General features: G+C 36.3%; 2 protein-coding genes across 2 annotated transcripts in view; both read right to left on the reverse strand.

Moving 5' to 3' along the window:
* Positions 1–16689, reverse strand: part of LOC127833221 (CAP-Gly domain-containing linker protein 1-like) — a 606687-nt gene that overhangs the window by 44023 nt on the left and 545975 nt on the right. The gene's annotated exons all lie outside the window — the stretch shown is intronic.
* LOC127833230 (mitochondrial outer membrane protein SLC25A46-like) overlaps positions 1–16689 on the reverse strand; it is a 111568-nt gene that overhangs the window by 36536 nt on the left and 58343 nt on the right. The window contains exons 5-10 of the mRNA XM_052358398.1: positions 9926–10026; positions 9298–9354; positions 5987–6044; positions 5346–5558; positions 1711–2122; positions 966–1107 (exon numbers count right to left, since the gene is read on the reverse strand). Of these exons, the coding sequence (XP_052214358.1) occupies positions 5400–5558; positions 5987–6044; positions 9298–9354; positions 9926–10026 (375 nt within the window). The 3' untranslated portion in view covers positions 966–1107; positions 1711–2122; positions 5346–5399. The remainder of the gene's footprint in view (positions 1–965; positions 1108–1710; positions 2123–5345; positions 5559–5986; positions 6045–9297; positions 9355–9925; positions 10027–16689) is intronic.

The following is a 16689-nucleotide window of genomic DNA, read 5'->3' on the forward strand; positions in this document are numbered from 1 at the left end:
AAATGAATACACTTCATTTAGTCATTGGCTGATTTGAGAATACCACCAGAACATTGGAAACATGGCCGCGTCTTTCTAACACTGTTTTACTGCATGTTCAGCATGAAACAATTTTATCTCTTATGAAAAGGCATGATAGATAGAACATTTTACACTCAACTCTTCACATCAATACAATTTGTGCGTAGATTCTACACCTTTGTCATTTTGCGGTTAGTGTGTGTGAATGTCAGAGTTTATATACAGGTCATCGCTGCGTCTTCACTACTACCTTATGTGCTGACCGATGTTCGCGGCCAGTAAAATAATCGTTATATAATAAAGACGCTATTGCGTGAACTAGGTGAACTGGAATTTTCTTTTGACCAGAAAGATGTTAAATGAAGATATCCAGCGATACAATTATGGTATGTCAACAATAGATTCTTTAATTGTTTTCAACAATACCATGATACATATCATTTTTAATTAATTTAACAAGAATAAGTCCACCATATTGACTAATGTATTAAGCATAGCGCAATGATTTTCGAAACTGTTAAAACTCGAATCAAATAGCAATGCCCGACAAACCACTAAAACAGGTTTGTGAGAAAAATGCGCTTATAAATATTAAAAATATGTACGGAAACTTCGCGTGTGGCCGGTTGACTCATATGTTTTAATTTCACTTCCATTATTCGTTTGGCTTTCTGTTTTGTATCTATAGGTTTATGACCAGCAATATGTAATAATGTAAAATAAGCCGCAAAAACTCCGCGTAACATCCCGTACTGTGTGTGATGCAGCTGAGAACTGCACAGAAAAATACATTCTCTATCCTTGATCTCATTCATTGAACTCTTTACCTTTCATAAACTCCAACCACAATCAACGCCGTATATCTTTTTAAAAGATATTTCTTGTTTTAAATATAGCAATTTTAAGATTCAGCTTAAAGTAAATGAATCCAAGTAGTTGTCTACCTGTATATTATGCAGATGAGTGGACAGCAGTGCAGCTATCTTGGGTGGTGATGACAATCTAGGGGTGCTAGTGACAGAACCCCCACCATGCATCTCAGCTTGACTGTTGATGCTAGATATCCACTCAGGGGTCTTTGTGAAACTGAACAAAAATTACAGGAATGTAAGATCTAATGTGGGGTGATGGGCATGAATTGATGTTCATGTACTTACATACAAAATTGTTTTAAAGTTATTTTCGTATTACTCTACAATGTTGTTGAACTATTATCAGTTACATAGCTTCTTATGACTCTAAATGGTGTGATTCACGGCCATGAAATTACCATTTGCAAACAGTGCAGTATTTAATTAATATCCAATCATTTATACAACAGAATTTATTGTATTTCTATTTGATATACATTGCTGCTAACCATTTATAAAAGTATACCAAGCAAGTTTGAATACATTGAGAACTGAAGTGTTTACAAATTGTCTTCATGCCTTTCATGAGGTCATTTGTCTTTCACAATACATGTCTTTTAAAGATTGAGAAAAAATAAACTTAAGAGGAGCATGATCATACTTTATCTGATATAAAAGATGTAAGCAGAAACAACACTATTACGCTAAACAAACATGTAGATAAGTGCTAGGTTAGCTAAAGATATGATAGGTCAAGATTAATCCTCTCAGCAACTTTTCAAATGCATTTGCATAAAGAAATGAAGGAAATTCTCCAGTATGGTTAAATGGCAAATACCTGTTTAGATAATCTTGAAATTGTTTCAAATGTGACAGTGCAGCCGTTTCGATGTTTGCATCATCCCTATCCTTCTCTGTTGAGTGGGAAACATAACTTTCCCTGCCAGGACTCAGTATGGAACCATGGTCCTGATTGGTTGATTTCCCCAGCACAGGACTGAGGTGAATGGCTGATGACATGGTAGGAGACATCTGATTGGTCAGACTGTGTGCATGGCTTTGATTGGTATGCTGCTGCCTTGGGGGAGTGTGTGGCTCCTTTTGATTGGTTGAATGGTGAGATTCTGATGCCTGATTGGCTGGCTGTGGTCTTTGAGTGAGTAAGGAGAAGTTCAGAGCTGGATGCTTGTAGAGGTGGTCAAAATAGATGAATCTGTGTCATCTGCATTATCTGTACGGCTCTGTGTGGTCTGGTGGGATTAAAATAAAACAAGGGACAAAATTGTCACAAAACCAGGTTTTCAATAAAAAAAAATCTGATAAAGGGAGACAACTGCAACTCAAAATGTGCATTTCTACTAAAAAGTCTGATAAAGGGAGACAACTGCAACTCAAAATGTGCATTGCTTCTGATTGTTCATCACAATTACCCCCCTAATTTCAAAATCAAACTGTTTTTCGACACCGTGACCTAGTTTCTGACCCGGCATGACCCATATTCGAACTTGACCTAGATATTGTCTAGATACAACTTCTGAACAAGTTTCGTCAAGATCGGATGAAAACTATTTGAATTAGAGAATGGACAACATGCTCAATGTTTAACACGCACTAAGTGACCCCGTGACCTAGTTTTTAACCTGGCATAACCCATATTTAAACTTGACCTAGATATTGTCTAGATACAACTTCTGACCAAGTTTCGTAAAGATCGGATGAAAACTATTTGAATTAGAGAGCGGACAACATGCTTAATGTTTAAAACGCATTAAGTGACCCTGTGACCTAGTTTTTAACCTGGCATGACCCATATTCGAACTTGCCCTAGATATTAATTGTCTAGATACAACTTCTGACCAAGTTTCGTTAAGATCGGATGAAAACTATTTGAATTAGAGAGCGGACAAGCTTGTTCCGCCCCCCATCCTGCCCGCATTCGCCAATCTAATAACCAGTTTTGCCTTTGGAAAACCTGGTTAACAAAAACTGTCTCCATATGATGACATATGTCCCAGATAAATGCTTTGATAGAAATTATGAGCATTTTTCGAAACCTAAACGTGTTTTTCGAAACCTAAACGTGGACCCTAAGTTCAAGGTCAAGGTCAAAATTTGTGTGCGTATGGAAAGGCCTTGTCCATATACACATGCATACCAAATATGAATGTTACATCTGAAGCGACATAGAAGTTATGAGAATTTTTCGAAACCTAAACGCATAAGTGTGACGGACAGACAGACGGACAGTGCAATCACTATATGCCCTCCTTCAGAGGCATAAAAATAAAGCAAACATATTAACAATTATTTTTTTCAGCATTTCTGAATAATATCAGATTTCAGTATAAGACTCAAATGTCCCCCTCCCTCCATCCAAGTGTTTGGCATGAAGTAGAGATTGAAAGTACAAAACATTTTGGGCCAAAGAATATTCAAGGGTAGAGCTATGCAAGGTTCGACTTATTGGTCACAGAAGAATACCTTATACTAAATGCAGAGTAAGACATAGATGTACTTCACCAGAGCGTTATACATGAAAGATGGTAAGCATAATTCCTTTTATTACTTTATTGTATTAATTTTCTTGGCATCTGACATAATACACTTATGTTTTTAATTTCAGGAAACAAAGGACTATAACTCTTTATGATTTAAAAAAAATTATGATAAGATTCAGTTGAGAGCCAAAAACAGCCAGATGATGTTTGATAAGGCTGGCTTGAAGGCATTGATGATCTTTGATAAGGCTGGCTTGAAGGCATTGATGATCTTTGATAAGGTTGGCTTGAAGGCATTGAGACTGTGAATACTCAGACTAAATATACAATGGTATTATGACACAGTGAGAAATCAATTGTCCGTCATTTAACAGAAAATAAGACAGGGTGACCTTTAAATGAACTTGAATGATTGTACAATTTTGACAACGTAACTGAAATTACGAATTATTGACAAGGTACTTAGTGTATATGGTTCATGGACTCCGCATAATTTGAGTTCAAGATATGGATTGCTTTATTTGGCTTATTTTACAGCGATTATTCAGTCATATTTCAAATGGCAAAAAAGTATCTTTTCTTCCCAAAACCAGTTCTTTAATTCCTCAAATAATGGTTTGACTTTCAGATGTTAGGAAAAAGAGCTGTTAAGTGTAGACACGAAACATGTAAATGTTATCAATCAAATGATAAAACTGGGCTTAATGCAAGTGCATACAAAGTCATCCCAGATTTGCCAGTGCAATCCGCAATACCACCACATTAAAAAGCTCTAATATCAAACGGACACAATTTTTATCAGTCATAATAAAATGCAGATTTTTGAGACATTTGTTTATTGAGAAAGTCAGACAATAAAACTCTGTTACATCGGTTAAGATTTACAAAGACTTGTAGTTTTAACAGGTTTTATTGTTGTTTTGAATGGGAATATGATTGCAAAGGTAATTATAATTTTTTGTACAGAAAAAACTTAATATGATATGATATTGACATTGATAATACAAAAATATCCCCCGTAAAACAAAAATAAATATATTTTTGTGTGGGGTGGATGGTGTATGGATGTAAATATATTACTCACTTTTCTGCAAACTTGAATGTTTTAATTGCTAAGAGCTGTTTGTTTGTTGGTTTGATTTCACTTGATAGTTTATTCAATTAACATATAAGATAATTGATAACCCAATATTAAGTGAATGTACTGTCTTCATTAATTATATTAAGTATTTAATAAAAAAAATGAAATAATGCAATTAATTATAAAACACACAACCCAAAACATGACTTTTCCTTAAATTCTCATGCCTTCTCCTTACTCCCAGTCAAGGGAAAAGTGACTTCTTCTTTACCCTCTGCCAACCCATGGGCAAATAATCAAATTAAATCAAATGTAAAGTAAACTATGTTCAAACTATTCCAAATCTTATTAAAATTACTGGAATTTTTTAAAATTTATTTCACAGAGATATTTTAACTAACGCTTTCATCCCGTCATACTTCAATTTAATTGAAAATGTTAGAAAGGGTTCATGTTAATCAAATAAACAAAGATTTATGCAGAATACATCTTTTGAAGATTAGACATAGGATGATCATTTTAAAGGGGTATTTGAAAGCATGTTTGCAAAGCATCTCTGTATTGATCATAGTGAGGCGAAAGTACACAGGGGAATAATACATGCGAGTCCCTTTCTGGGAAACCTGGGCTTAATTCATGCACTCGAGGTGTCGTCACAGAGTAGCATGTGCAGTCCTTACAACATGGACAACACTTTCTGCTAAAAATAGATTTTTGCTATGAAAAACATTTCTATAAACAAAAAAAACCCCACAAAAGCTGAAAGTATTTTCTCTGATAAGCCTGTACCAACTTAACAGGCCTATCTGGGACAACTTTTTACAGAAATGCATGAAGCCCAGTTTTTTTTTACAGAACAAGGCTCAAATGAAGAAGGCCTTAACAAAACTATACCAAAACTCTGTTCCTCTCCTCAGTGATAAAGCGCACAACAAGATGAGAGACAACCTACTGCACGGTGTAGTGACACAGTCTCAATGTTGCCGTGGGGACCAGCAGCTGCCACATGGGCACCAGCCAAGTGTGGTGGTAGGTGCGGCCAACTAGCCTAGTGATGCCCTCCGTGAAAAATTCAAACAGTGATGGCGAGTCGTTGGCTCCATAACTCTGAACAAAAAACATGACAAGTAAAAAGGAACCTAGCTATGGAAAAACAGGGCTTGATGCATTTACATAGTGTCTTCCCAATTTATGGATGTTAGATTGTAAGGAAATACTCTTTAAAACCAAAATCCATTCTAGCGGGAAATTGTCGTTTCTGATCAGGCTGTGCAGACCTACAGGCTAATCAGAAGAGACACTTTCTGTTCTACAAAAAAAACCTTCTTGTGTAAAGTAAGTCACTGCTAACAAACTTATTTTGGAGAATGCTTTACTCCGATTCATTAAGCAGTGTTTTTTCCACAGCTAGGCTCATTTTATTCCACGATTTTGTTTAAAATGTTATAACCAAATTAGCTTAATAAAAAAAGTAAATAATTAATTACACATCAAATTTACTTTGTGACTAATTTGTCAGTGATAGAGTACTTTACCTGCACAGTCACCACAAAGCTTGTGATGTAGAATGGGGCACACACCAGGTACCCACTCCTGCAAGCATGTCACACACATTGCACACCATGGTCATGTAACAGTCTACTAGCACTCAACAAGTTTGATAGGGCTTTAATTTGTAGTCATATGATGACTGAGCTAAGCTATTCCAACTTAGTACCATATGTGTACTGAAAAATGTGAGCTGTGCTCTATGAAAACCAATGCACTTGCTTGAGTATCAATCCAGATTGGTAGCCTGTAAAGTCTGAACAGGCTTATTAGGGAAAACACTTTATGACTAGACTAAATTTTCATTTAGAAGAGACTTCATTTAGAAGAGACTTCATTTACAAACAAGAGCTGTCAGAGGACAGTGCGCTCGACTATTCGAGTGCTTGACATTATAATGTAAGCCATCATGGGGAAATTGTTCATATTCAATAATTTATTAGACGATCTTTCAAAATTAAAAAAAAATAAAAAAATTAATATTTTTTTTTTTGGGGGGGGGGGTGTGAGAGGGGGTATAATGTGGGGTGTGGTCATTTATTAGACGATCTTTCAAAAAAAAGAGAAAAAAAAATTGGGGGGGGGTAGGGAGGGGGTGGGGTGAGAGGGGGGTATAATGTGGGGTGGGGTTATTTGTTAGATGATGTTTAAAAAAAAAATTGGGATGGGAGGTTGGGGGGGGAGGGATTCTGGGTAGGGGCATGGGGTATTGTTTGGGTGGATTCCATTGTGGCATTCAGGTAAGTGTTGTTTTGTCAAAGTAATAATAAAATGTGATCATAAATAAAGAAGTTATGGCAATTTAAGCAAAATGTTCAATTATAGAAGTGTAAAAGGGGCCATAACTATGTAAAAATGCTTGATACAGTGGTCTGCTCTTGTTTATAGGTTGGGGTCATGTTGGTAAATAAGTATACACACAAAATATAAAAGCAATATGTCAAAGGATATAGGAAATATTTGGGGTAGTATGAAAACTTTAACATAGATTTATCAATAATATGCATATTCTAAGTATAAAAGGGGCAAAAATTATGACAAAATGCTTTATAGAGTTGTCTGCTCTTGTTTATAGGTTGGGGTGATGTTGGTAAACAAGTATGCAAAATTTGAAAGCAATATGTCAAGGGACAATGAAAATAAATGGGGTAGTACGAAAACTTTAACATTTGCTGCATATTCTAAGTGGAGAAGGGGCCATAATTATGACAAAATGCTTGATAGAGTTGTCTACTCTTGTTTATAGGTTGGGATCATGTTGGTAAACAAGTATGCAAAATATGAAAGCAATATGTAAAGGGACAATGAAAATAATTGGGGTAGTACAACAACTTAAACATTTGCATGCTAACGGCACGGAACGGAACGTCGACGCCGGGGTGAGTAGGATAGCTCCACTATATATATTTCATATATAATAGTCGAGCTAAAAACTTATTCCAAAAAAGCAGAAAGTGTCATCCCTGATTAGCCTGTTGGGAGGACAAAGGCAAATATGGGATGACTCTTTAAGCACATGCATTTAGCCCGCTTTTCCCAGAACGAGGCTCACATGATGACTTATCCAAGCTGTTGCAACTAAGTAGCGCATGTGTACCTAAATAGAAACGAGCCGCGCTCTGTGAAAAGGGGGTTTCATGCATGTATATAAAGGGTCTGCCCTGTAAGATCCACACAGGCTAATCAGGGACAACACTTTCCATCTAAACTGGATTATTGCTAAAAAGAGACTTTCTTTAAACGAAAAATATCCTAAAACAGGAAAGTCTCATCCATGAGAAGCCTATGCAGACTGCACAGACTAATGGAATGACACTTCACACATACATTAAACCATTCCTTCACAGAGCACGGCTCAAATGTCAATTTTTGTTAATCCACAAGTTATCAGCAAGTTTTACTAAAACAGCAGAAACACTCCAAGTCAGTATTACAAACCCTTTATGTTTTAACTCCCTCTAATGATTACTTATTAACAAAACAGTAAAGTGATTTCAATTCAGTTTTATTTGCTTACTGATATTTCATAACTTTAAATTGCCCCTTGCTGCCAAAAGGTACCACGTGAAATTGAAATTAGAAGGCATATGGTACCTTTTTGCATCAATGGGACGATATACACTATGATTTTAACATTGCAAATCTGTTACGAAAAAGAAGGAAAAGTTACAGAAATTAAATTTTTATGCCTCCTGATAACATTCATAATCTAAAACGTAGTTTTTCAACACTTGTTAAATTAACTGAGTAGGGCTAAAATCCAAAACTGTGAACATTTTAACTGTATTCAAGATTAGCATGACTATTAATGGACAGACTCACAGAAAGTCAAATTAACTTTGAAAATTGTCTCATTCAAATCACATTCAAAACAAGGGCTGTTTGTAAAACATGCATGCCCCCCATATGGGCTGTCAGTTGTAGTGGCAGCCACTGTGTGAATACGTTTTTTTTGTCACTATGACCTTGACCTTTGAACTAGTGACCTGAAAATCAATAGGAGTCATCTGCCAGTCATTATCAATGTACCTATGAAGTTTCATGATCCTAGGCCTAATTATTCTTCAGTTATAATCAGGAAACCATTTTACTGTTTCAAGTCACTGTGACCTTGACCTTTGATCTAGTGACCTGAAAATCAATAGGGGTCATCTGCCAGTCATGATCAATGTATCTATGAAGTTTAATGATCATAGGCGTAAGCATTCTTGAGTTATCATCCGGAAACCATTTCACTATTTTAAGTCACTGTGACCTTGACCTTTGACCTAGTGACCTGAAAATCAATAGGGGTCATCTGCCAGTCATAAAATATGTTCCTCTTTAGTTTTATGATCCTAGGCATAAGCATTCTTGAGTAATCATCCGGAAACCATTTTACTTTTTTGAGTCACTGTGACCTTGACCTTTGACTTAGTGACCTGAAAATCGATAGGGGTCATCTGCCAGTCATGATCAATGTACCTATGAAGTTTCATGATCCTAGGCGTAAGCATTCTTGAGTTATCATCCGGAAACCATTTTACTGTTTCGAGTCACTGTGGCCTTGACCTTTGACCTAGTGACCTGAAAATCTATAGGGGTCATCTGCCAGTCATGATCAATGTACCTATGAAGATTCATGATCCTAGGCATAAGCGTTCTTGAGATATCATTTGGAAACCATCTGGTGGACGGATCGACGGACCGACCGACATGTGCAAAACAATATACCCCCTCTTCTTCGAAGGGGGGCATAATAAACAATTGTTTGGTGTATGTCAAATTTTCATTTCTTACTGATTAAAAAGTACCTTACCATTTCAACAACAAGTGTAAGCACTGTTTTTTAATGGAACTGTATGCAGAAACTGCTCTGGAAATATAAATATATGCAAATAACAAATATATTTCCTGAATGTTTCCTTCACATTTTTAATGATTCATATCACATTTGCAACAATCACAAATTTAACAAGTACATAAATTTATTCAAGATGTTGACAAAAGATCAAAATCTCCATTCATCTTTAATTATGTAGATAAATGCATATAAACTTATTAGAATAAATTCAGTCTATGCACAGAACAGCATAATGTGTTTGCAAAATATTGTCATTAAATAGAACAGATGGTACACATTCATTCAATTTCGTTGTATTCACACACAAAACCATTTGAACTGCGCTCTGTGAAAATGGAGCTTAATACATGTGCATAAAGTGTTGTTCCAGATTAGCCTGTACATGCTAATCAGGGATGACACTTTCTTCTTGAATGGCATTCTTCATTTAAAGAAAGTAAATTTTAAAAGAAAATCCAGTCTAGGTGGAAAGCGTCATTTCTGATAAGCTTGCGAGGACTGCACAGGCTTATCTGGGGCAGCACTATTCAAGCTTATGCCAGAGTGCAGCTGAAATAGAAGAGTGAGTTGCCTGTCAACATACAGTGGCCAGTAGGTCATCTCGTTGAGCACATTCTCTGCCACCATGTTGAAGCCACGTGCAAGAAGGGAGCTAATGAACCCCTTGTACACCCACGCTGGTGGCTGAAACATGAGAAGGGAGCTAATGAACCCCTTGCACACCTATTTTGGCAGCTGAAACAGGAGGGGAGAGCGAATGAACCCCTTGTACAACCACGCTGGCGGCTGAATTATCAAGGGAAGCCACTCTTATCTCATGAAAATAATTCTTCAATGTTTAATGTTCTCTTGAAACTTTGTTAAAAGAGAAAAAAAAAATTCTATTCCATGCATATAATGGCTATTAAATTTCATACAGTGGAACATTTAAGTCAACATTTAAAGACAAGAAGACCCCGGATGTCCTATGAATGTTCATCAGAGAAACTGTAGCACAGTCCTTGTTTGAGGCTCCTTCTGACTACAAGAGCATACTTTGAACATATGTTGCAAAAGAGTTCTATATAAAACATTTCACACAACCAGACGGCTGTGGCCAATTCCAACTCAAGAGCATAATTTGAACAAGACTATTGCCAAGCAATACATGTATATGTCCCCTACCGGCTCCACCATTGTCAGAATTAAAAAAAAATTGTTGCCATAGCAACCAGAATTTTTGACGTCGGAACAAAATAAAATTACCTACATAATGTCCATATTGCCATCTATCCATGTTTTAAGTTTCATGAAAAAATATGAAGAACTTTTAAAGTTATCACAGGATCCAGAAAAGTGTGACTGACAGACAGACTGACTCAAAGAGCGCAAACCAGTGAAACCGGTAGGGGACAATAAATTTGATAGAGGACCATTATCTGATATTGGGATATAATTAAAACAGAATGGCCGGGGACCCTCTTTCATTTTTATGCACCACACTTTTAAGTTAAGATATTCCATCTTTCATTTGTAAATTTTCTCTTAAATACAGATGTAACCCAGCCGGAAAAATTCCCTACAATGAGGATTGGACCCGGGACCTTCTGGTTCCAAAACAGGCAGACACTTTACCGCGTCTCTATAAAAGTAAGCTCATATAGCAAGGCAGTATACAAGTTCTCCTTATACCGAACCCTGCTACACAAACACATCCAACATGTGTTTATTGGTTATTGATGGTTTTATAGAGTCACACACAGTATTACAGGGTATTTGCCTAAAATATTCAGATCAGGAATAATGGGTCTTTTAAATTGGTTGGTATAAATTGCACAAATAAATCAAATATTCATGTACAAGCATTTTTGTTTGAAATGTTAATTTGATTTGTTTATTAGCAGATACTGCAACGTTGGAAGGAAATTGACAAAATTTTCCTTCCTTTTGGAATGTTATCAGACAAATTGGAAATTTTGCATTTTCCCCCAAATTGGAAAGTACCATTTACAGGTACTGATTTTAAATTGCCATTTGATTGTTTTTAATTTATTGAAGTTATTTTACTTTTAAAATCAATCTTTACAAGAAGACCCTGATGATCCTTGACTGCTCACCTGAGAAACTGACAAAGGACAATTGACCCTTTGCTCACCTCAGAAACTGACAATGGACAATTGACCCTTTGCTCACATCAGAAACTGACAATGGACAATTTACCCTTTGCTCACCTGAGAAACTGACAATGGACAATTGACCTTTTGCTCACCTGAGAAACTGACATTGGACAATTGATCTTTTGCTCACCTGAGAAATTGACAATAGATAATTGACCTTTTGCTCACCTGAGAAACTGACAATGGACTATTGACCTTTTGCTCAACTGAGAAACTGACAATGGACAATTGACCTTTTGCTCACCTGAGAAACTGACAATGGACAATTGACCTTTTGCTCACCTGAAAAACTGACAATGGACAATTGACCTTTTGCTCACCTGAGAAATTGACAATGGACAATTGACCTTTTGCTCACCTGAGAAACTGACAATGGACAATTGATGTTTTGCTCACCTGAGAAACTGAAAATCAAATAACAATTTGTTCACCTCAGAAATTGAAAATGGATAATTAACCTATAGCTGACCTGAGAAACTGACAATCAACAATTAACCTATTGCTAACCTGAGAAATTGACAATGGACAATTAACATATTGCTGACCTGAGGAACTGACAATGGAAAATTAACCAATTGCTTACCTGAGAAACTGACAATGGACAATAAACCTTTTGCTCAACTGAAAAACTGATTATGGACAATAACTGACCTGAGAAACTGACAATGGATAATTAACCTATTGCTGCCCTGAGAAACTGACAATGAACAAGGGCTGTTTGTAAAACATGCATGCCCCCCATATGGGCTCTCAGTTGTAGTGACAGCCATTTTGTAAACATGTTTTTTGTCACTGTGACCTTGACCATTGACCTAGTGACCTGAAAATCAATAGGGGTCATCTGCGAGTCATGATCAATGTACCTATGAAGTTTCATGATCCTAGCCATAAGTGTTCTTGAGTTATCATCCGGAAACCATTTTACTATTTCGGGTCACTGTGACCTTGACCTTTGATCTAGTGACCTCAAAATCAATAGGGGTCACCTGCGAGTCATGATCAATGTACCAATCAAGTTTCATGATCCTAGGCATAAGCGTTCTTGAGTTATCATCCGGAAACCATTTTACTATTTCGGGTCACCGTGACCTTGACCTTTGACCTAGTGACCAGAAAATCAATAGGGGTCATTTGCTAGTCATGGTCAATCTACCTATCAAGTTTCATGATCCTAGGCATAAGCGTTCTTGAATTATCGTACGGAAACCATTTTACTATTTTGGGTCACCGTGACCTTGACCTTTGACCTAGTGACCTGAAAATCAATAGGGGTCATCTGCTAGTCATGATAAATCTACGTATCAAGTTTCATGATCCTAGGCAAAAGTGTTCTTGAATTATCATCCGGAAACCATTTTACTATTGCCGGTCACAGTGACCTTGACCTTTGACCTAGTGACCCCAAAATCAATAGGGGTCATCTGCGAGTCATGATCAATGTACCTATGAAGTTTCATGATCCATGGCCTAAGCGTTCTTGAGTTATCGTCTGACAACCACCTGGTGGACGGATCGACAGACCGACCGACAGACCGACCGACATAAGCAAAGCAATATACCCTCTCTTCTTCGAAGGGGGACATAAAAATTAACCTATTGCTTACCTGAGAAACTAACAATGGACTTTAAACCTATTGCTCACCTGAAAAACTGATTATGGACAATTACTGACCTGAGAAACTGACAATGGACAATTAATCTATTACTGACCTGAGAAACTGACAATGGACAATTAACCAATTGCTTAAGAGAGAAACATACAATGAACAATTAACCTTTTGCTGACCATGAGAAGATGACAATGGACAATTAACCTATTGCTGACCTGAGAAACCGACACTCAAAAATAAACCTATTGATAACCTGAGAAACTAACAATGGCCATTTAACCTATAGCTCACCTGAGAAACTGACAATGGACAATGAACCTTTTGCTGACCTGAGGAACTGAAACTTGAAAATAAACCTTTTGCACACCTGAGAAACTGACAATGGGCAATTAATCTTTTGATCTAAACAACCAATGGACAATACACTTACTGCTCACCTGAGAAATTGAAAATGGGTAAATAACATACTGCTCATCTGAGAAACTGACAAAGGACAATAAGCATATTGCTCGTCTGAGAAACTGACAATTGACCATTAGTCTATTGCTCATCTGAGAAACTGACCATGGGCAATTAACCTATTGCTCATCTGAGAAACTGACAATTTACAAATAACCAATAGCTCACCTGGGGAACTGGCAATGGATAATTAACCTATTGCTCACCTGAGAAACTAACCTTTCATTCACCTGAGAAACTGACAATGGACAATAAACCTAATACCTTAAAAACTGACAAAGCATAATTAACCTATTGCTCACCTGACAACTTGCCAAAGGACAATTAACCTATTGCTAACCTGAGAAACTGACAATGGACAATTCACCTATTCACACTATTCTTTGGTAAGCTGGTGTACAAGCACACAGAAAATACTGCCTTACTTGAATCGGAGTCAGGTGAAGAAAGACCTTTAAAAGAATTTCACGAAAATCAGTAAACCAGTTGTGTTACTGAGTTGTGATTTCTAGTGCAGCACTCTTTACCAACCTGTCTCCAACTCAACCATGTTTGTTTCAGTAGAATTGGTCGTCGATGAAACGTTTTTATAATCTGACAATTATGAACCGGACTTAATATTTGATACATGATTGCATATTTAAAAGTCAGAATTGTATACATGCGGGAGTGATTATTATCATTTAATACCGGTTATTTGTTTGGCTTTATCAGCTACGCTTGAAGAACTCAGTGTGACTATCAATGTATAATTTCAGTGGTTTGAACCAGTCTGTTTGCTTTGTTAGATCTACTACACATATCAGTCCCTATGGTGTACTCCTCCATGATAAAATTGTGACGAGTTACTTCCGAGACTGATGAAGACAAATGAGTGTAATCCTCGTGGAAATTGTGCATTTCGAAACATATGTTCAGCTTTTCAACACATTATTTTTTAATTAATTACCCTGAGGTGTTAACGTTTTGTTACATTCTCATATGACCATTTTTTAATGTGCAATCCGAAATACACTTCTGAATTTTAATGTTAATGCCACATTATCAAATTCTATAAATAGTGCTCATGTATTTCCTGTTGCTCCTTTGTACCAATAAAAGGCCCCAAAAAATAATGCGGCATGTAAGTCACATCATTTGCATCGAAAGCATGCGTGTATTGATTTTTGTAGAAAAACTTTGTAGCGTTGAGAAAATTGAAAGCTTTTAATTTCGGTTAAAAAATGGATTGTTCATTTTAACAAAATTATATCCCGAATTATTTGGAATAGACATTTCCTATACATTAATTTATAATCAAACATGATGTTTCTTTTAGATGAGTCATTATCAAATCAGTACTGATTTTAAAAACAAAAAATCAGGACACGACTGGCTTTAGTGTCGGGTGTTGTGAAAGCATGGTTAGCAAGTTTTCTGACTTACGGTATTGAGCTGACTGAGATGTTTTGACAAAAGGGATTAACATGTGCATTTGCCACTCTTTAACAATTTTCTGCGTATTATTAATGTTTCTGTTATTTGGGAGTGTTTTTTGTATTGGAAAAATGTTTGCATTTGCAACGGTGCCACTTTACGGTACCAAATTAATATAGAGGAAAAACACTGTATCATTTACTGAGTAATCTAGGGGTAAGATACATTTCAAATCAAAACTGAACTTTTCAAGCTATTTTGTAATATGTTGGTCTCATATTGTATTAATAAGAATAAAGTACCCCACCAGTCGGGCATTGTCACAATGAATTACTGGTATGAACAAAACCATATATTACATGCCAACTTGTTTTGGGTTATTTAGAGGATACATTTGGACAATGTTTAGGACTTGTATAAAATTTGCGGGGCATTTTCATGTTTGAACTTTTTATCCAGTTAAATTATCTAATTTAACTTATATTATTTTTAAGGTATGACACCTATTGATGCTCATGTTCAGATAAGCATATTATAAAAACCTTACTGTATGAAGCGCAGGATACATACAACATTAACGACTTTTCCCATTCCAGTAAAATAACTATCAAGTTGAGATAAGGTTCAAAATCATTCATTGATAGCCTGGCATTAATACTTTATAACTCTTGTAGACTTTTGATAAGGTTGAACCTTTTGAAAAACAGGTTTATTTACCACTATATTACTTTAAAACCTGTTAGTTCCTTTTGTCGATCATACCTGGGTGAGAACCATCTTTACCAACATCTGCACTTGGCGAAAACTCTAATAAGTGCAATCTTTCAGTTATGTTCATAAGATGCATTATTACAACACTCATCTATCCTGTCCAGATCGTTTTGTAGATACAATAATATTGTTTCGAGCAAAAGTCCACTCAGAACTACAACTTTAAAGTGGGTATATACGATTTTTTATATGTGTTTAATTGTAATATATTGATAAAATATGTTACAATAACACAAAATATGCAAGATAACTTATATATTAAAGCCGAATTTCATAAAATGCAGCAAAGACAAATTAGCGCCCCGATCCGATAGTGACGTACATATTTTCCTACAATAACCGACGCATTCGTCTTTGTATTATAAACCGTTAAACTACGAGGGGTGTTCAAGAAGTTCGTGGATTTTCGCTATAACTTATTAGTTTGCTGGTAAAAGTCAATGAAATTTACATATTATACAAACCAATTATCACAGACTTTATATATAAGCTAAAAATGCATGAATTCCATAAAGCGCGTTTGAAACGCGTTGCCATAGAGACCTCAGTAACGACATGCGGGGCACGTGTGTATTTTATTTTAAGTGTAAGCGTTACGCGAATTTAAATTTGGTTTAAATGTCGTTGATAAACAGAATTTACGGCAAATTTAACGGTACAGCGCCTAAGTCCTCCTTACAGCCCGGATTTGGCCCCTATGGACTTCCGTGTCTTCCCGGAGGTTAAATCACAGTTGCGCGGTATTCGCTTTTCAAGTAAACAGGAACTTACAGTTGCAGCAAAGCGAATCATGTCGTCTTTTGACGCTGACTGGTATAGAGACACTTTTGATAAGTGGATTTCCCGACACATAAAGTGCATTCGCGTTGGAGGTGATTATGTGGAAAAGATTTGACAGTTGTTAACTTCATAAGGTCATTGACGTTGAACAGAAA

Source organism: Dreissena polymorpha, chromosome 6 (assembly GCF_020536995.1).
Source record: "Dreissena polymorpha isolate Duluth1 chromosome 6, UMN_Dpol_1.0, whole genome shotgun sequence".
Classification (NCBI taxonomy): domain Eukaryota; kingdom Metazoa; phylum Mollusca; class Bivalvia; order Myida; family Dreissenidae; genus Dreissena; species Dreissena polymorpha.